Genomic DNA, 19,235 nt, shown 5'->3' with positions numbered 1-19,235 from the left:
TTCTCACTCTTTCCCTGCAACTCCAACTTTCTCACCACACTCCACAATCACACAACACAAAGCAAAGCTTCTACCTTTTTCACACACAAACTTACCTTATTTTTTTCAGCTTAATGCTTCCCAAAAAAGAAACCCTTTATTCTTCTTTCTAGGGTTTTGTGTTCAAACTTCAAATTCAAATTTTCAATTCTAACTTTCTTCTATTTTTCATTCAAAATCACTTTTTTATCATCTTTTACTTCAATTCCATCTCTGAAAACTCTAAATTTTCAATTGGGTATTTGGCATTGATCTTCTAAACAGAGATTTCAAGAAGAAGATTCTAGAATCTAGGGTTTTGCAATGTCGGGTCCACCCAGAGTTCGATCCATGAATGTCACTGTTGGAGGAGATTCTGATTCCAAGGCGGTTCGCCCTGTGAAGACGGTGAAGAAACCGGCGCTGACGCCAGAAACGGAGAAGAAGAAAACTTCGCCGCAATGTGTGGTGGTTACGCCGGTGGTTTCAAAGCGGCGGGATCATTGTGGGGTGGCGGGGATGAAGAATTTGTCGATGAATGCTTCGTGTTCGTCGGATGCTTCATCGACGGATTCTTCGGCTTGTAGTAGTGGTGCGTCGTCGAGTGGGAAGGTGGTGAGGCGTGTGGGGAAGAAGCAGGTTGGTTTGAAGGTTGAGAAGGTGAGTATTGATGCTGTTGTTGCTGTTCCTGCTCCTGTTGAGGTAGAATCGATTGATGGCTTAGAGGGCAAGAAAAGGTGCGCTTGGGTTACACCAAATACAGGTATCTTCATTCCTTCATAATCATGATTAACTTAAATTATTTTAAAATTGTTTTATGTGATACAAAAGTACCGCCCAATCTGAAGGGAAAATCTTATCATATAACTATAAGATCGACAATGTTGTATGGGATAGAGGGTTAGGTGGTAAAGAACCAAACAAGAGGAAAATAGGCGTAGCGGTGATGGAAGATGTTGCTTTGGATGTGTGGTATGACTAGACATGATAGAATTAGAAATAACAATATTGGAGAAAGAGTTGGGGTATCACCTATCGTGAAAAGATGGTAGAAACTCAACTTATGTGGTTTGGGAATGTAGAGATGAGGCATGTAGTTTTCGTAGTAAGGAATGTAGATCAAATGGAGAGTAGTTAAATCACTAAAGGCAGGGGGGACTAGAAAAACTTTAAGAAAGTTCTAGATTGGAGAGGGAAGGGATGGGAGATATTCGGTTTGGTTGAGAGGAGGAGAAAAGAGTAGAAGGGAAATAATTAATAACCATTTTATTGTTTGGTATATGAGGAAAGATTTTTGTGAAGTAAAAATGTTAATTTACATTTTATACCCTTATAACATTTAATGTAAGAATATCTTACTCGTGGTTTTTAAGATTTTATAAAAATTCCCTAAAAAAAAAAAAAAGATTTTATAAAATCATATTCTCTCGTCTCTAAATCCGCCAAAATTGGAGGGAGCCAAAATTAAGTGAGGGATTTTGTTCCCCTCCCGCATCCAAAACAACTTATTCAAATAAGAAAGATTTAAAACTCGTGTTACGGATCGCCGAACACTGAAGATAGCGGTTTGTTCAAATTCCACTACATTACACCCATATAACTATGGCCGCTATTTGTCAATACTTTGTATGTTTTCAATGCGGAAATGCGGCGCGGTGTGGCCAACGCAAAAATTGGCGTGGTGCGGGAGCGGGGTGCGTAGCGGGCGCTATTTCGGTGGTGTGGCCACTAATAAATTTAATACTAAATACCATACTATTCAAAAAGAAATACTAAAATACCTTAAACATTACTCAAAATTTCATCAAGTATTCATAATATGAAATAAAAGGGATAGCAAAATCGAAAATCGCTAATAACAATTATATACAACTAGTACAAGTTATCGTTTTACTATTGATAGGTCCGCTTTGACCGCATTCCACTTATGGCACGCGCCGACGCGGCCTGGCGCGGTGGTCCTGATTTTTCTGCTACGCTCCGCTATAGCGGCCTCTATTGACAACAGAAATGTTCTAACTCCCGTATCGTAGAACAATAGTCGTTTGTTCAATTTCCGTTATGCTATAGTGCTATATTGCTGCTATAGCCATTATTTGACAACATTGTTCATAACGCTATGTAATGTACTTAGGTTTAGTGAGCCATTTTGTCATTAGCAATATAATAAGTTAATTAGTATTTGAAATGGAAATTATGTGGAACTTTGGCTGTAGCAGACCGTATGGAGACATCATATCATGTTTGAGTGGAGTATGATGGCTTGATCTTGAGATATTATTTTGGTTTTGATTTTATAGGTTAGGCCTTCCAAAATATGAGATTGTGTCTTTGTAAAATTCATTTTTAGGTTCTATAGAACAAGATAATTGTTAATTAATGTTTCTACATAACTCACTGATTGTGGTCGCTTGATTGATACAAAGCGTATTCTAGTACCAATTAAATTGAACATTAAACATTATAAACAGTTAAATGTCTGATCCAATTGGATTCTCGATCTGCCAGTTTATCAAGGTTGGTTTTCACACTCATCAAAGTCTTTTTTGTTACTTTTTTGCTTACCATTAAATATTCATAAACAGCAAAAATCATTCTTTGGCAATACACTGCATATCTTTTAAGACTGAATCATAGTTAGTGCAAAAATCATTCTTTGGCAATACACTGCATATCTTTTAAGACTGAATCATAGTTAGTCATGCATAAATAGTTCCATGTCCATCCACGATTTGTTTCATATGTAATGGTTTTCTGCACGACGTGACTGCCCGTAGTAGTGATTAAGATTTAAAGGTTGCAACTTTAGATAGTTTGGGATTGCTACTGATATGCTTAACAAGGGTTGCAGCGAGTCTGATTATGTTACGGATGCTTATTAGTCAACCATTTTTAATGTTAGCTTGGAAGGTTCATACCTCTGGTTAAGGAAGCTTAAAAACTTCAAAATAGTATATATATTGGTGTCGTACCTGTGTTGACACTTGACAGAAACTTCAGATATTCCTAACTTCATTTGCTAATTTTTTTCACATGTACTTTTTGAACATACCAATAATAATTGGAGAAATAGTACCATTTTATTGTGTCTATAAAAACTCATGCTCAGATTTAAAGTATTGTTTCTCTCTTTGATTTAAGATCTGTGCATTAATTTTATACGTTCTATTCAACTCATGCTCTTTAACTTGTAAAATTTGGCATACCCATGTTCGTGTCATCTTATCATACCTGCATCACTTCATCTGCATATTCATACTTACAACCTACATTAGGAAATCAATATTTGGCAGTTAGTCCAGTCTACTTGGCTTATGATTCTACAGACGGTATCCCATAATTCTTGCTACCCCTGAATTTGTGCCTTCAGTTATAGTAGATTACATTCAACTATGCAAGCTATAAAGCATGAACACATTGTTATGGTGCTGTGCCTGTATGTTGACAGATAATCATATGCAACTTTGAGGACATATGTCCAACGCATGTATAACTTTCCATTTAAAAAATCATCACATTCATATAAGAAGCCACTGGATACACATTATGGACATATACATTTTGAAAAAGAAAAAGGTATAGTTGTACTCGCACATGGCTAATTCTAAAATGACAAGTTCGTTTAGGACCGTTCGAAAAATGTCAATCATGAAACTTGTATGTGTGTGCGCGCGCACGCGCGTGCGTGTGTGAGAAAGTGTGCAAGCCTTGGCGCAGTGGCAAGGTTGCTGCCTTGTAAAGCAGAGGTTACATGTTCAAATCTTGGAAACAATCTGTTAACTTGCAGCTGTAAGTCAATATCTACCCTCCTAGATCTCAATGTGTGTCCGTTGTGCATGTCCTACAATATTTAGTGTTTGGTGTACTCCATGTCCGGTTTCTTTTCAGTGTCATGTTTGAGCTTCATAGCATGCAAGGGTTCTTCTTGCCTTAATCGCTCCCTCTTTAGTTTATTTTGTTGTAGTGGAGTAACTGAAGTTGTTAGTTATCATTGCTATTTTGTCTTGCAAATTTGCTGATGAAAGTCTAGTAAAGATACTGTACTTCCTCTTAGCATGACTAATTTTCTTTCATTCTTCTATGGCTTTGGCCATCTGAGGCAAATATTCACGTTTAGCAACCATTATTTCTAAATGAAATGGCTAGACATTATAATCACGTGCTTCATAATTTCACAGTCCTTGATTTTCATGATTGAAATTCCAATACCTGTTGGCCTACAGTAGAAGGATAGATGGAATCTTTAATGCTTGGAGTGTTTTTTTAATATATAAAAAAAAAAAAAAAAATTCTGTTACATTATAATTACGATTTTTCCTAATTTGTGCTCATTTGTTTCAGAACCATGTTATATTGCTTTTCATGACGAAGAGTGGGGAGTTCCTATTCACGATGATAAGTATGTGGGTTAGTTATGGTGTTGGCACAACCTATTTCGTTCAGCTTCCAGGTTGCAACTGTCTCTCAATGCAAGAATTTGGCTTTTGTGCAGGAAACTGTTTGAGTTGCTCAGCTTCTCTGGAGCCTTGGCGGAACTCTCGTGGCCTACCATTCTTGGGAAAAGGCAGTTATTTCGGTACTGTTACATATTCTGCGATATATAATTATACAGTTGGCACTTTACATTCATAAATTAGAAAATTTACTCGTTATATTTCCTTTAATGTTCTTCTATGTGGTTTTTGATGGATTCAGATGATGTTGTATGTAGAAAATGTCCTAAAAATCTAGCTTTGAATTAATGGCTATGATGTATCCATTAACACAGGAAAGTATTTTTGGATTTTGATCCATGTGCTGTTTCAAGAATGAATGAGAAAAAGATACTCCCTCCGTTCCTTTTTAAGTGTCACTTTTGGAGAATTTTTTTGTTCCTATTTAAGTGTCACTTTACATAGTTCAATGCAACATTAAATGTTATTTTACTAATATTACCCTTATTTATTAATGTGGAGAGAGAGAAATATATGTAATGAGACATTAAATAAATAAGGTTATTATAGTAAAAATAAAAATTATTGTATCAAAAGTAGCAACATTTATTGATTGTCTTGGTTTGTGTAAAATGTCAAAATGTGACAATTAAAAAGGAACGGAGGTAGTAGTTGCACCCGGAAGTCCTGCCAGCTCATTGTTGTCAGAACTCAGGCTGCGATCCATAATTGAAAATGCACGTCAGATGTGTAAGGTAAAACTCCGACATCATACTTAGCATGTGCAAAAGTTTCAATTTTTTTTTTTTTTTTTTGTGTTTTTCTTCTGAATCAAAAGGCTCTACCTGAATTGAATGAGACTTGAATGTTAATTTTCAAACTTATCTGCTACCTACTATGGAAAATTTTGTGAGAAGAAAGAAAGAAACCTGCTTCCTGACCCACATAACATATGTGTTATGAAATGAAGACTAGGTTGAAAAAACATATTCAACTAGTCTACAATATTCAAACATCAAGGTTTTTTATTGTCTTTATCTACATTTTTTCTCATTCCAATGCAGGTAATAGAAGAGTTCGGGTCCTTTGACAGCTACATTTGGAACTTTGTGAACAATAAGCCTATAGTCAGCCAATTCCGGTACCCGCGCCAGGTACCTGCCAAATCTCCAAAAGCAGAATTCATAAGTAAAGACCTCGTAAAGAGAGGATTCAGGAGCGTGGGACCGACAGTCATCTACACTTTCATGCAAGTGGCTGGACTAACAAATGACCACCTTATCGGTTGCTTCAGATTCAAGGAGTGTAGCTTCTCCAATGCAGAAGCAGAAGGCAAAGAGAGCAGCTCCCTCAACTCTAAGGTCAAGGAGAAGTCAAATGAGGATCCAACCAATGTCGGTCTGTTGCTAGCTGTGAACAAGTTGAGCTTCTCCTCCTAGGAAACAGATTCGCTACAGTCAGTGGTCACTATACAGTCATACTTGGTTATCTCAACTGTTGGTCAAGATTGTATAGTTGAGATTCCGAGTTTCTGATTTATCAAAATCGCGGTGAGCTGACTACGGTTACTGTAGGAAATTTCAACTGCAGGGGATCAGGGTCCCTCCTCTTATTACCACAATGGCCTTGGTTACATTGGCTATGTTGTTATTAATCTGGTAGTTGTTAGGGAAGTTGGGTAGGTTGTGTACAAAATCCATACAGATATGAGTGAGTGAAATAGCCAGAAGGCAGTTGTATTTGAATACCAAATTGACCTTTGGTAATTCTTCATGTTCTTGTGTATTAAAAGATATGCTGCAAAGTAGTCATAGTTGTTGTTGAATTTCTCATACCCTTCTCCTTTTAGAGATGAACTTTGATGCATTGTCAGCGTAAAACTTTTTACACTGTCAACAAATCGCAAGTCGTCCTTTGTATGACTTTTAGTTAGATTTCATGAAAGTAAAATAATTCCCATAATTCAATGGCTGTGATTTATTGACAGTGTAAAAAATCATCACATTATCAGTTCATGCCATTTAATTGCTTCCTTTTATTTTATAATTTGTTAAGGGGACCAAACAAGACCTCTCTTGAGATTTTTCATTCACTTTGGCACATGCTTTCTATTTGTTTAAGTCTCACCGTCAACTATGAACAACACAACTAACAAGTAGTATTACTACTTGGTCATTGGTCGTTGGTAGAATCAATTTGTATTACTATTACCACAAATACTAACAAACATTAATTTTTGTTAACAGCTAAGATTATAGTCTTAATATTCTTGCACTCTTGATCAAAGATAACATAGAACAATAGACTTTTGGTTCATATACTTTATTTTTAAATCATTGCTTTTAAATTCATAGTCTTTGCTTTAATTTAAAGAACGATCTGAATCTTAAAAACGTGTTTGTTTCCACATATTAGCCCTGGGGCACTAGTTAACATTTTCCTTTAAATTAATGCAAAGCATGTCAAATCCATATTATATCAATTTGTAGCTCTCTTATTGAACATGAATTGAATCATGTGCAAATGTGAAACCAAATGCATGCTTAATAAACCTTTTCCCTAGAAAGCCTGAAATCTGAAATTATATCACCTTCCATGCTTTAATAAATTATATTCCATCATTAACAATGCACAATTGATATGTAATATAATTTCTAAAATAGAAAATATTAAACTAAAGTAACATGAGACTATGTACTATACTTTGAGAAATGAGAAATTCTTTTTCATCCATGGAATTTTTGCAATAACAATTTGGAATCTCATTTGAGGTATCCTAGATACTTTGGCCCCAAAAATGATCAAATTGATAAAATATATCTCAATCTTCTATGTATTTACATAGAGATCCTATTGCTCTAAAAAAAAACTGGTCCATTTTATGGAATATACTTAATAGTTGAAATTAAGTAAGCTAAAAAATTCATGAAATCTCCTCTTAATTATTGTGCACCAATCTTCCTGAAATGGCTGCAACAAGTGCTGCTCTAAAATTTGGATCAGTTGTCAATGAAGTAGCCATTTGTTCCACCAAATTCTTTGGTACCTTAGGTGAATCTTTTCTTGGTTCAATACTCTTGGAATCTTTACTATTCTTAGAAGTTGTTGAGTCTAGTGTAACCACTTTTGGTGCTGCTGGTGAGGTGAGGGACGCCGAACAAGGTACCGAACTGTGGTTCACGCTACGGCCAGAACCAGATGTTGACTCAATTTGAGGAGGTTGAGGATGATTGTGCTCCCCTTCATAAGTAGCAACAAGCATGGATTGATCATCTACACTTCTTTGCACCTGAATAAATAAATAACCAAACATGAGAAAAATCTTCGTAGTGCACGTTTGGATGAGCATTTGATAAACGCAATTTTGAATATAATTGAATTCATTATCATTGAGTTTGAAGTAAAGTAGTTTAAGCTTGTTTGATTCCATAATGAATGTGTTTTTGATATGAAAAGTAGTGTAAATTTTTCAACTCAATGCAAACGATACTATTTATCTTTTCTAGTCAAACAGATGCCTCAAGACAAAATCAAATTTGTTAAAGTCATGTTTGGTAAGACGTAAAAGCAAACACACACTTAATCAAAAGTTAGAACTTAGCTTTACCTTCTTTTTGACAGGGCAGCTTGGAGCAAAAGAGCATTTGAAATAAGCTCTTGGACAAGGGTTATCTCTGGTTACTTTTTGTCCATATTTCCTCCAATGATATCCATCCTTCACAATCTGAAAACACAGAAGAAAAAAAACATGTCAAACTCCAACACTTATACAAACTTTAGTATTTTCAAGAATGTTTTAAAAACCGAACAAACGGTTCAACCAGTTGAGCCGTGAACCAACATTGTTTTCAGTTCGGTTATTTGAACAGTTTTAAGCCATCCTTGGAGTTTTTAATGGTTCGATGTCCGGTTTGGTTTTTAAAACATCGCTTTTGCGTATATTTAAGGGAATAATAAATGTAAGTTAAGTATCTTACAAGGCCTGTATCAGAAGCTTCAGTCCTAACATAAGCTCTTGAAATTTTGGCTTTAATATTTTCTTCTTCCCTTGGTTTCTTACACGATTCTTCATCGGTAGAGCTACTCTCGGAATTTCCATTGTTAATTCCAATCAAATTACTATTGTTATTATTGCTGCTTTCAGATTTCCTTTTCTTTGATGATGTGCTTACTTCTTTCTCAGGATTTCTCTTCATGTATTCCATCAAATGACTTCTCAAAGTGTTGTAATTCTCACAAACCACTGAGAGCATTTCCACCAATTTCTTGTTTTCTAAGGTTACCCTTCTCAATTCCTCCTCCAATTCATCGATGGACTGAAATTTGAAATCAATAGCATATGTTAGAATCATTTTAAGAGTTTTTAGCCAAAAGGGTCATTCCATAATGGACTAATAAACAAAATAATCACCATTCAAACTAATGGTATCAAATATGAAATAGCTATGTGCAATTAATCATCAATTATTAATTCAAGGGCACGCTTGAATCGACCTATTTGAGTTTATCTACTGACATAAGCACTTGTGCAATTGTTTTAGATAGCTTAAGAAAACAACTTATGATATATGTTCAAAAGCTTTCCAAGATAGCTTATGTAAACAAGTTATAGCTTATATGGAAACAATTTGATTTTATTTCATCTTTAGTATTAGAAATAGTGCATAATTAAGATCTTTATCTAAATAGTGCATACTTCAACAATTGGCTAAACTAAACTAAGTCTCTAAGATAACTTATGAAAACAATTTGAACTTTTTCAATCTTTTTGTAATAGAGAAATATACATAAGTGGTTCTACTATAAACATCTAATTAAGCTGTCTATCCAAACATGACATAATTCAACAATTGTTAAACTAAACTAACCTCATCTTTCACAGCAAAGTTGGTCATCCCCAAGGAGAAAAAGTTGCTTTCCACCTCTTTCTTCTATAAATAAACACAAACAATGAAAATATTGTGAGCCAAACATTTCAAACAAGAGCATGTGAAAGTGCATATATATATATATATATATATATCAATTTTTATACTTACAGGAACTTCTTCATGAGCTCTATAGGGAATAATGTTGAGATCCAAGGAAGTGTTGATATATGATGAACAATCCATGTTTACCAAATAAATCCAAAAATATTGTTCAAGGTCAAAGACAAAAGAGTTGTATGAAGCAAAACACACAAAAAATGAAGTATGAATATTAAAGATAAGAGAAGTGGCTTAAGGTATTAGAATTTTAGAGTGCATGAACTAAGATAAAGCATATATATATTGATATAAATAGATAGATGATAGCTAGTAGTTGAGAAACTCAAGTTGAAGAAGGAAAGTGAGTGGAAGGAGACACATGACATGTGGGAAATGTATATCCCACTTGCTTATTTATTAATTCAAGAGCTGTCATACGCGAACATTAAACAAAGACCTTGGTCTTGTATGGGAAATACTTGTGTGACATTAATGTCACGGTGACATTAAATCTGGGCCACACATTGAGTGACATTAGATGTGTTGTGTGGTCCAGATGCAATGACAATGACAATGTGTGGTCCAGATGCAATGGCACGGTGACATTAATGTCACCAAAGTGCCACCCGTCTTGTATCAAGAAAGAAGTGGTGTTTGGATGACAAAATCATATATACTTTCGTCTTAGGAGGATTTCAGTTTGTGTACAATAATGTAAGGTTTTAATAACGAGTGTCATAACGACATTGTTTAAGAATTTCATTAAAGAAAACTTTGTCTTGAAAATAGTACTAGAAGTTATCACATTAGTCAATGCAATTTTACACACCTTTTGATATAAATTTACCATTTTTAGTACTTAAACCAATATCGCAAAGGTACTCATTAGCATTCTCCATTAATTTAATCATAAGTTAGGATTTCAATTTGTGTACGATAATGTAACATTATTTAAACTCTTAAAAATATTATTTATTGTTTATTTGAGAATTTCATGTAGCTTCGAGAATTAGTCATTTTTTGATTGAATATCTTCTACATGTGATTGTAGAAACTAATATGATCATCTAGATAACCTTACAATAGACGACAATATCTTTCTCAAAAGATTTAACACACTTTCATCTATGGTGTTAGATTCGAACTCGGGATCACACTTACCATCGCATTCAAGTATTATATGTTTACAATTGTTTGTTAAAGAAAAATGTGTTAACAAAAGGAAGTTGCTCTTTATTTTTCTAATGTAGGTTTTATATATATATATATATATATATATATATATATATATATATATATATATGGTTATGTTACAAGCCACCCTTTGGTGGTGTCTTTTATCAAGTCACACCTTAAGGTGTGATTTTCACTTTTTAGTTATAACTTTGATAAAAGACACCTTCCTAAAAGTAAGTTGGTGTCTTTTCGCAAATGCTCATAGAGTAACTTGATAAAAGACACCTTCATAAAAGGTGTCTTCTATCATAACCCATATATATATATATTCTAAGCGTTGTGTTATTTTGACATAAATTTGAATATAAGATTTGATCGTATTTTAAACGATTAGCCTATTTTAAATATACGATTAATTACTTTAACAAATAGTTAATAAACATAAGAAAGTGTGCAATCATTAATTAATCATGATTTTAAACAAATATACGTGATACTCTTTAAACAAAATTTTTGTTCAAATATATGCTTGAAAATTAGGTTAATGATGTTCAAAATCGTGATTAAATGTGTTGAGTGGATAATTAACAAGTTACGACATATTATAATAATTTTTTTTTTAGTATAACAAAAAAATTTAAACTATATTATTATTATTGAGTAAGTATCCTCTCCATTTGTTTAAAATAAATGAAGAATGTTATTTAATGAAAATATAGATACAAAAAAAAAAAAAAAGAGTAGATGCCGCTAAATGTATCCCACAACTATTAATTATTTATATTTTTTTTCAAACTCCATTGTGTTTTATCTCTTCAAATAGAAGAAATTGAGAGGATACTAAATTGTTGTCAAATTTTATTGTTAAAATCATTTTTCATATTTTTAACACCAAACTAGTTACAAACCCGTGCTTCGCACGGGGGTTAGCTACTTTTTTGACAAAATATTATATCGGATGGATAGATTGCGAAATGACAGATAATTATAAGTCATAATTATCTGCATCACGGCTTAGAAAATGAAATGTTCAAGGACTTTTTTTGTAGAGAGAGATACAAAGCAAGTTGCAGCGAAGACAACAATTAAGAAGGCTAAACGTGCATTGGAAAAGTAGTGGCTTTCAACAACTCAATAACTCTAAAGTTAATTTAGTAGAATAATTGTGAACTGTGTACTTGATCTGATCCACCACCCATGCACTATGCAGAGTCAATCTAACCTCGTGGGTACCCACTATACGGGTACTCGTGGGTATTCAGGTATCCATGGGTACCCATGGAGTTTTGAATTTATTTATTTTTTGGTACAAATAAAAACTTTTTTAATTACCAAAAAACATCAACTTTCAAAATTTCATAAATCATACATAATCCATAGGAAATTCATGATTCTTAGATAATCTATATGTTTTATGATGTGAATGAAGTGGAAACGGTGAACCTAATAAGATGAATTAAAAAAATTTAAAATAAAAATAGGTTATTATTGAGGATTTTTAGGTGGGCGGTAAAATTTTCTTCAATAAGGTAACAACTTTAAGTAATAAGATATGATATATAAAGATATTTCAGTAATTTACTTAATTTATTATCGGGTATGGGTACCCGCTCCATACCCGTGACGGATTTTACCCACGGGTACCCATGGGCATTTAGAATACTATGGTTTTGAAAATAAATTTGAATTACTCCCTTCAATCACATATCTCTAGCTCTCTCTCTAAAAATCACATATCATGCAGATTACACAGAGGTTTAAGTAGATTCCTTAGCAAAACAATGTCAGACAAAGCCACAGTCATTCCTCCTCCTGTTAAAGGATCACGCATATTGAAGGCATATCCCAATTTGCCGATTTTATAGAAATTTTGTTCTAAGGAAAAAGTGTATAATAGGATTATTGCACATATATGATGAAAATTAGGGAAGATGCAAACTTCATAAATGCAATTTTCATACCGCACAATTCCTAACTATATATTATAAATGAATTGTTGCATTGTAGAGCACTGTAAACCTTTGGTGCAGGAAAAGAGCATAGGAAAAGAGTGTTATAACTATCATGATACTAATTAGGACCAATGAAGGAACCACCAAAATGCAGAGTACTATTACGTTAGGCTTATAAGAGTTTGGCATTGTCATATACTAACCAAAACACTAAATCCTGAATAGGATTTTTGCATACATGAAATATGGTGGTTGTATAGAATAAACCAAATACATTCCCGCTACTTGTACATTAAAAAAATGCAATTTATCCTTTAATTGTACATACATAGTTTGTCCCGTCTAAACAACATAAAATTTAATGCAATGTGAAGCTAAAACAAAAAGAAGAATGTTCTTGTGGAGATTATTTGTAGTGTTGGTAAAATGTACTCAAATGTAGACACTATCGTTTTGTATGCTGCCCAAATATGTGAAGTTGAAATCCTTGTTTGGGAAGATCAAGCAAAGTTTGTTTCATGTATGAATTAACCTATATAGCATTTTTTTTTCTTTCTTTATTTATTTCTTTCTGTGGTATCGTCCATGTTTGTTAGACTACAAATAACAAAGAATTAACCTATATAGTTTTCTTTCTTTCTGTCATACCGTACATGTTTGTTAGATTTGCAAAAAACAAAAAGCAGTTATGTGGATATATTATTGAGCATTGCTTGTTGAATTTAGAACCAAAATAACCAACAATAATTGGAATGTAATAGAACTTCAGTGGCTGCATAGATAAACTGAACACAGTGAAAGGATGTGACTATATGTCAACAATTCTATACCATTCCCTCTACTTGCACATTCAAAAAGTGCAATTTATTTGTTAATTGTACATACACAGTTTGTCCTGTCTAAACCACATAGAAACTATTTCCTACTTTAATGAAATCAATGAGATCTGAATCAGGGTATTGTTTGTTGGTATAGTGCATAATAACCTCTATCTCTATTTACAATCCGAAAGAATGCAATGTGTAGCTAAAATAATATGTGAAAACAATGTGAATAGAATGAGAAGAAGCCAGGTTGAAGCTTGCAAGAAGTTAGGAGCTTATTCCTAATGTGAGGATGGTTGACAGATTTTTCTTAGTCCACTTCATCTCTTGATGGTACTCTCAGGCATGATTTCATAGTATCATACACGGTGAAGCCGATGGCCGCAGATGGAACAACCTGAATTGCAAAAAAAAAAATTAGTTATACATAACAGTTCTAGCATGTGAATTACTTTAATGTTCTATGATTCTTCTATCCAACTGATACTCAGCCCTAAAAACAGGGTCTTCCAGCCTTGCTTTTGAGCAATCAAAACCATGGATCTCATAGTCCCTTTCAATTCGGCTTCTTCAGATGCCGCAAGGTTTTGAACCTTGTCAGGTTAACTTTGTATCATGTTACTCAATATCCATCTATAATTTCCAGGAGACCAAATAAAGCATGTTACCTGCATTTGCCTCCTGACAGCTTCAAGAGGATGTGAATGTCTGGCCCAATAAACCTGCCACGGATCCACATGTGAGTTTCGCCACGATGCTTTTTTTGTAATCCTCAGGTACATGGCGCTTCATTTCCTCATAGAAGTAGAATTTCAAACCCGCGTATGGGAATATTCCAAAGAGTGTCGGAGCTGTGGCCATGATTAACATAAGAGTTCTACAATAACAACACAGGCTTAATTAACAGTTCCAAGTATCAAGGTGGGAAGCTATGTAACTTAGTCTATGCAATCTATGTTGAGAAGATTTAAAAACATTTTAACTCGGAGTAAAGCACCTTCAATAAGGTTGCTGAAAGCCTGGCGCAGAGCAGGTTCTTCTACAGCAGCTAGCAAAGGTGATGAGAGCAGACTATGTTCTATTACACGTTTTTGATTCTGAGCAAGAGGTTTGATTGTATCAACCAAGTCTGCCAATACTTTGGAAAAATTGCACAGTCTTCCTGACATCAATAAAAAAGCATAAGAAATGCATAAATTATAAGAAATGCATAAATCATCTGAATGTTTATACTTTAAAGAAAAGAGAAAAACATGTCTAAAACTAAACCTCAAAAGGAAAATACCCTAAAGGTAATATTTTTTTAAAATATTTTTGATGCAAAATTGGAATTTATAGGACTTCAGAATTGACAGAATGGAACATATATACACATTGAAGGTGGTATTAGATCATGCCATTATTGAAAGAGATATTTTCACTAATCAACTAATCAAACCTACCTGATTCCATGTCATAGTGGAGTGAGAGCTAAAGGTGGAAGGGGCATCTCTATATCCTGGGCAGTAACACTAAGAGTATGTGGCTCACCAGATTTATGCATTTTATTAACAAAGCCATCTAACAGTTGAGAACTATCTAACAGTTGAGATTTCACTGACTAAGAAAATATGTGATTAGAACCATTCATTTTCTTGATTGATTCTTCATTGTAGCGCAGAATATTATCCTGCATATATTGGACAAATTTTTTACATAGGGAATGATTATATTCTTTGTAGCCATAAACAATTCAGCTAATGTGGGACCTCGTATTTATGCATAGAGTTAGACACACTGTACTAAGGTAACCAGTCAATATGAAGAGCAGGAAATAAGGCTATGAAATAAGAGATAGTTCTGCTTACCGTCAAATCGCAACCTTGGCCGTAAGAGCCACATTTTCCGCCATGAGCCGTCGTATTTTGATTGAAGTATCTTATAGTTTTCAACCGCTCTAGAGAGCTTCATAAAAAGACTGTAGTCAAAAATTAGACTTATAAGCAGTAGAAGATCCATATTCAAAACCTCCAATGACATTACCTGCCAACCCTTCAAGCATGCATTGCGCCAAAATACAGGGTTACGAATTGTATACCGCCATTTTCAACACACACAAGAGGCTTTTCCCATATCATATGAAGTCATTCGAGCAAATACCTGCAAGGTGTATTCAATAAATTTCTCTGAGACATTGTTCTTGTATTTAATAATGATTTTTTAACCATAAACCTTTCTGTTGCTTATTTTAAGAACAGTTTCTGTTCTCAAAGCCGTTAGAATCAACGATAATGCACTAAATACCATCAATAAGTTGTGCAAGTGAGAGACAAAGATGATTTTTTAATTTAATATTGTAAAAATGATGCCTTCTTTTAAGTTTCAAGTGTACGAAGAGCTTTGTTAATGTCTTCTAGCGTTGTTTCATAAAATGACCAAACAGACCCACACCAAATATCGCACATGAGTTATCTGAAGTAGGAGCATACAACCGCAAACAAACCAACTACTCCCGCACATTGTAACTGGTCTCACACCATATCAAAAAGTCATGACCAAATAGTGTAGTTACATATATCATGTGAAATACAATACCTCAAAGAGCAGCTCATCTGATAAGCAACAGCGAAAAAGGGAAGAATCAACATGAGGCTTTCTACTTGCACTTCAAAATGGCACAACAGGTATCACATTAACCCCATAAAGATCTTTAACCAAAACACATAAAAACTATAAGTGAATCTGACTAAGCAAAAAATACAGCACAATAGTAAATAACCATGGTAGCTAGCAGCGTTGTACATACCAAGCCATGGCCTCCTTGTAACAAAGTAGTTAACAGTCTTCAACCTCAAAACCGATTCCAACTCAGAAGGGACCGTTAAAGAAAAATCTACAAACAATAAAACAACACAAGATGTTAATGAAAAAACCTAGGTATGATTCATGAATCAATATTAATATGCATAGAACAATAATTCTTGAAAACCGCTTAAATAATCTGTGAAATATATATCTCCTTCAATTTAAGTATGCATAAAACATTTAATTTAGAATAAATAATCGTTTCTATAAAAGATACTATTGTTCCAAACAAAATTTAATATAAGGAGAGGGTTCGAGAATTTAATAGTTGGTGTTGAGTCAAGCTCAACCCCCCTTTTATAAAATTAGAATAGAACATGATCCAGACAACCATATATAGCTAAATGATCCATACCATAGATTGTAAGAAGTATCAAGAATGATAAGTGCAGTTAACAGACAAATCACAACCAAGAATTAGATAAATCATATTTCAAATCCTACTGAAAGTTGTATACTGTGTGTGTGTGTGCGTGCCCTATGCTTGCCAATAACTTTTGGCTTCTTTTCGAGTTAGAGTTTTCAAAATTTCTAACTAACATACAAAACCTAGAATGTTTGAAATATCATGCTATCCACAAGGATCTCACGGTAAGACACCAGCAAGGTTCCCTGCCAATCCAGAATAAAGGCCCTTCAATAATAGTTTTTCTCCTCCGCGAGCAGCTTAAAAAAACAAAAACAAACATAATCAACACTTTTTATGTAAAAAAATGGGAGTCCTCTAAATTGCTATTAAGAAAAAGCCATGGAAATATAAAAAAACTTAACACTGATACAGGAAAGTCCATTGTACTATGCAAATCAACTAAGCATTCTATAAATAACACAATAATGTGAGATTCTCACTGTTATTAGGCCAAATTCTCGTTGATTCCAAGTAATGTGCGAACAGGAGCTGATCTCCTCCTTAGATTCGCCATTACTAAGCCAAGATTACATGAACTTTGAGACACCGGAGGATACCACCCATCATTTGCATTATCTGAGCCAAAAACACAAACCCAGAAAAAGCTTTCAGAAACAACAATCAATGCAATAGATCACAAACAGACACATTAGAGGTCATAAATTTATTTAAGATCAAACATTTGTTAAAACATTCAACAACAATAATGTAGACTTGTATTTGCTCACATAACTATCATCTCTTGTAAACAACTCAAAACCCTTGGCAGAAACATCTTTCTCACGGGTTGAAAACATCTAAATATAAAAAAAATCAATTTATAAAATCAAATCATAATGAAAATGCGATCCTTACCATCCTGCAAAACACTAACTTCTGAAGTCAATTACAGATCTAAGCAAATCAATGCGCAAATAAGCCCTTAGGAAGTATTTGAAGACCAGAACATACAACCAATAAAGATTTAACAGCTTAACAATATAGTGCAGATACTATTGCTACCATAGTATAAAGGGAACTCCAAACGCAACTATCAATTTTAGTCTGATTAACTGACATTTCAGCTGGTAAAAATAAGGTTAGGGATAAACTCTCATGTGTCTATTATAAATGAAAGATGAAAAAAGTTAAGTCAACAAACTTTATGAGTGTAGATCATGACAAAAATGATAGTTGCAACTTGCAAAGGAAGATCAATAAAAGAGAAAAGTAATAAAAACTGTGGGGGATGAAGCTTCAAATTCTACAGTGACAACTATATATTGATCGATTAACTCTTATATCTTTGTTCAATTACAATAACTCACCGAGAAGGCTTGGCTTGGATTCCTTAGAACTTTGACTGTGGGAGATTGTTGAACATACAGTGAGTGAAAGAAAAGGGTCAACAGCAAAACCACCAGGAATTGTAAGTGGGATGCTCAAATCAAAATCCTTCTGATCAACAACAGATGCATACTCAGCTAAATTCATAGAACCTGTTCCAACCACATGAATCTTGGTCTTTGGCCTGTGATTCAAACCCTGCATCACAAATCCATATTCAACCAACAAAACAAAAAAAATCCTAAATTTTAAAAATTTATTTTTTAATGAAATTAAAAACCCAAATTAATTTTTAGTGTCCCTTAAAACCCATTCTCAAATCCCACGCACAACCCCTTCAATCAATTTCTAGTTTTGCTTCTCCAGTTCCTCTCTCCCATGCCATCAAACCCTTCAATCGAAAAAAAAAAGGAAATAAAATCAATGTATGTAATTCCATCACAAAACATTCAATTTCACTAAATCAAAAAAGAAAACCCCAATTCAAAGGTTCGAAACCCTAATCCCACAAATTGGAGAAGAATCAAATATGTCCAACAAACACAGATAACAGATTCGGGATAGAAAACTAAAATTGAAAGAAGAATGATATAATACCCCTAATCTGTGAATGAAATGGGGAATTAGGGATTGAAAGAGAAGAAGAATGATACCTGGTCGGAGGGAAAGACTTATACATGCATGGCTTTAGATTGGATACAACCGTCTCTCTCTTACTCTTCCTCACCGGCGCCGCCGTTTTTCGCCGCAGCTGTGACGGAGGAGAATGGATTCTCCTCCCTTTCCCGTTCCGTTCCCGTTCCCCCTTCTTTCTCTTCTCCCGTTCCCGTTACCGTCTCTCTCTTACTCTTCCTCACCGGCGCCGCAGTTGTGACGGAGGAGAATCGATTCTCCTCCCTTTCCCTTTCCCTTTCCTGTTCCCGTTCCCCCTTCTTTCTCTTCTCCCGTTCCGTTTCTTCTCCCGTTCCGTTTCTCTCTCCCTTTTTTTTTTTGTTGCTTCTCACATATATATAGGCAGGGGGGTACAATTTACCGATTTACCAAAATGCCCCTCAGAAGGGCAAAATGGTAAAACACATGGACTATTATTTTCATATTTAGTTTAGTAGACGAGTAGTGCTAGCTGGATAAGAAGAACGTGACTGTATTGTTTTTTTATAAATCAAAAGTAGTATAATAAAATATAAAAAGGAATATTGGTGTCGACGGTGGATTCCTGATCATACAACAAAACGATTGAAATCAAATTTCAAAGTCAAACCACTCCTCCAAACCAATACTAA

At 34.2% G+C, this 19,235-nt stretch overlaps 3 protein-coding genes across 52 annotated transcripts; 1 reads left to right on the top strand and 2 right to left on the bottom strand.

Annotated features, from left to right (window-relative positions):
• The first annotated feature begins 18 nt into the window (after positions 1–18).
• LOC146925736 (uncharacterized) lies at positions 19–6,283 on the top strand. Its single transcript, XM_085758191.1, has 6 exons — positions 19–781; positions 4,360–4,417; positions 4,511–4,594; positions 4,787–4,844; positions 5,123–5,206; positions 5,516–6,283. Exons 1-6 carry the CDS (start codon positions 343–345, stop codon positions 5,888–5,890), a joined length of 1,098 nt encoding a protein of 365 aa, XP_085614317.1. The 5' UTR covers positions 19–342; the 3' UTR covers positions 5,891–6,283.
• An 871-nt stretch (positions 6,284–7,154) lies between these two features.
• Positions 7,155–9,705, bottom strand: LOC146925735 (putative WRKY transcription factor 40). The gene is made up of 5 exons (XM_085758192.1): positions 9,491–9,705; positions 9,320–9,382; positions 8,429–8,767; positions 8,059–8,175; positions 7,155–7,740 (listed from the first exon to the last, which is right to left on the bottom strand). Exons 1-5 carry the CDS (start codon positions 9,563–9,565, stop codon positions 7,390–7,392), a joined length of 945 nt encoding a protein of 314 aa, XP_085614318.1. The 5' UTR covers positions 9,566–9,705; the 3' UTR covers positions 7,155–7,389.
• Positions 9,706–13,354: 3,649 nt separating this feature from the next.
• On the bottom strand, positions 13,355–18,931 carry LOC146925734 (uncharacterized). Of its 50 annotated transcripts, none has more exons than XR_015033920.1 (12): positions 18,606–18,931; positions 17,934–18,343; positions 17,067–17,202; positions 16,762–16,883; positions 16,159–16,245; positions 15,948–16,060; positions 15,396–15,512; positions 15,221–15,330; positions 14,816–15,042; positions 14,371–14,535; positions 14,042–14,250; positions 13,355–13,770 (listed from the first exon to the last, which is right to left on the bottom strand). XR_015033920.1 is itself a non-coding variant. In XM_085758161.1 (12 exons), exons 2-3 carry the CDS (start codon positions 18,154–18,156, stop codon positions 17,072–17,074), a joined length of 354 nt encoding a protein of 117 aa, XP_085614287.1. In that variant the 5' UTR covers positions 18,157–18,343; positions 18,606–18,931; the 3' UTR covers positions 13,355–13,770; positions 14,042–14,250; positions 14,371–14,531; positions 14,816–15,042; positions 15,221–15,330; positions 15,396–15,512; positions 15,948–16,060; positions 16,159–16,245; positions 16,762–16,883; positions 17,067–17,071. The 50 variants fall into 50 exon arrangements, 49 of the variants coding, with proteins under 49 accessions (XP_085614287.1, XP_085614271.1, XP_085614278.1 ...); XM_085758161.1 differs by having other exon boundaries at positions 14,371–14,531; XM_085758145.1 differs by having other exon boundaries at positions 15,221–15,317.
• Between the last annotated feature and the right edge of the window lie 304 nt (positions 18,932–19,235).

The sequence above is a fragment of the Medicago sativa genome, chromosome 4 (assembly GCF_051527215.1).
Source record: "Medicago sativa cultivar Bolivia chromosome 4, Bolivia_mono, whole genome shotgun sequence".
In the NCBI taxonomy this organism is placed as follows: Eukaryota; Viridiplantae; Streptophyta; class Magnoliopsida; order Fabales; family Fabaceae; genus Medicago; species Medicago sativa.
This window is presented reverse-complemented; position numbering and strand designations above follow the sequence as displayed.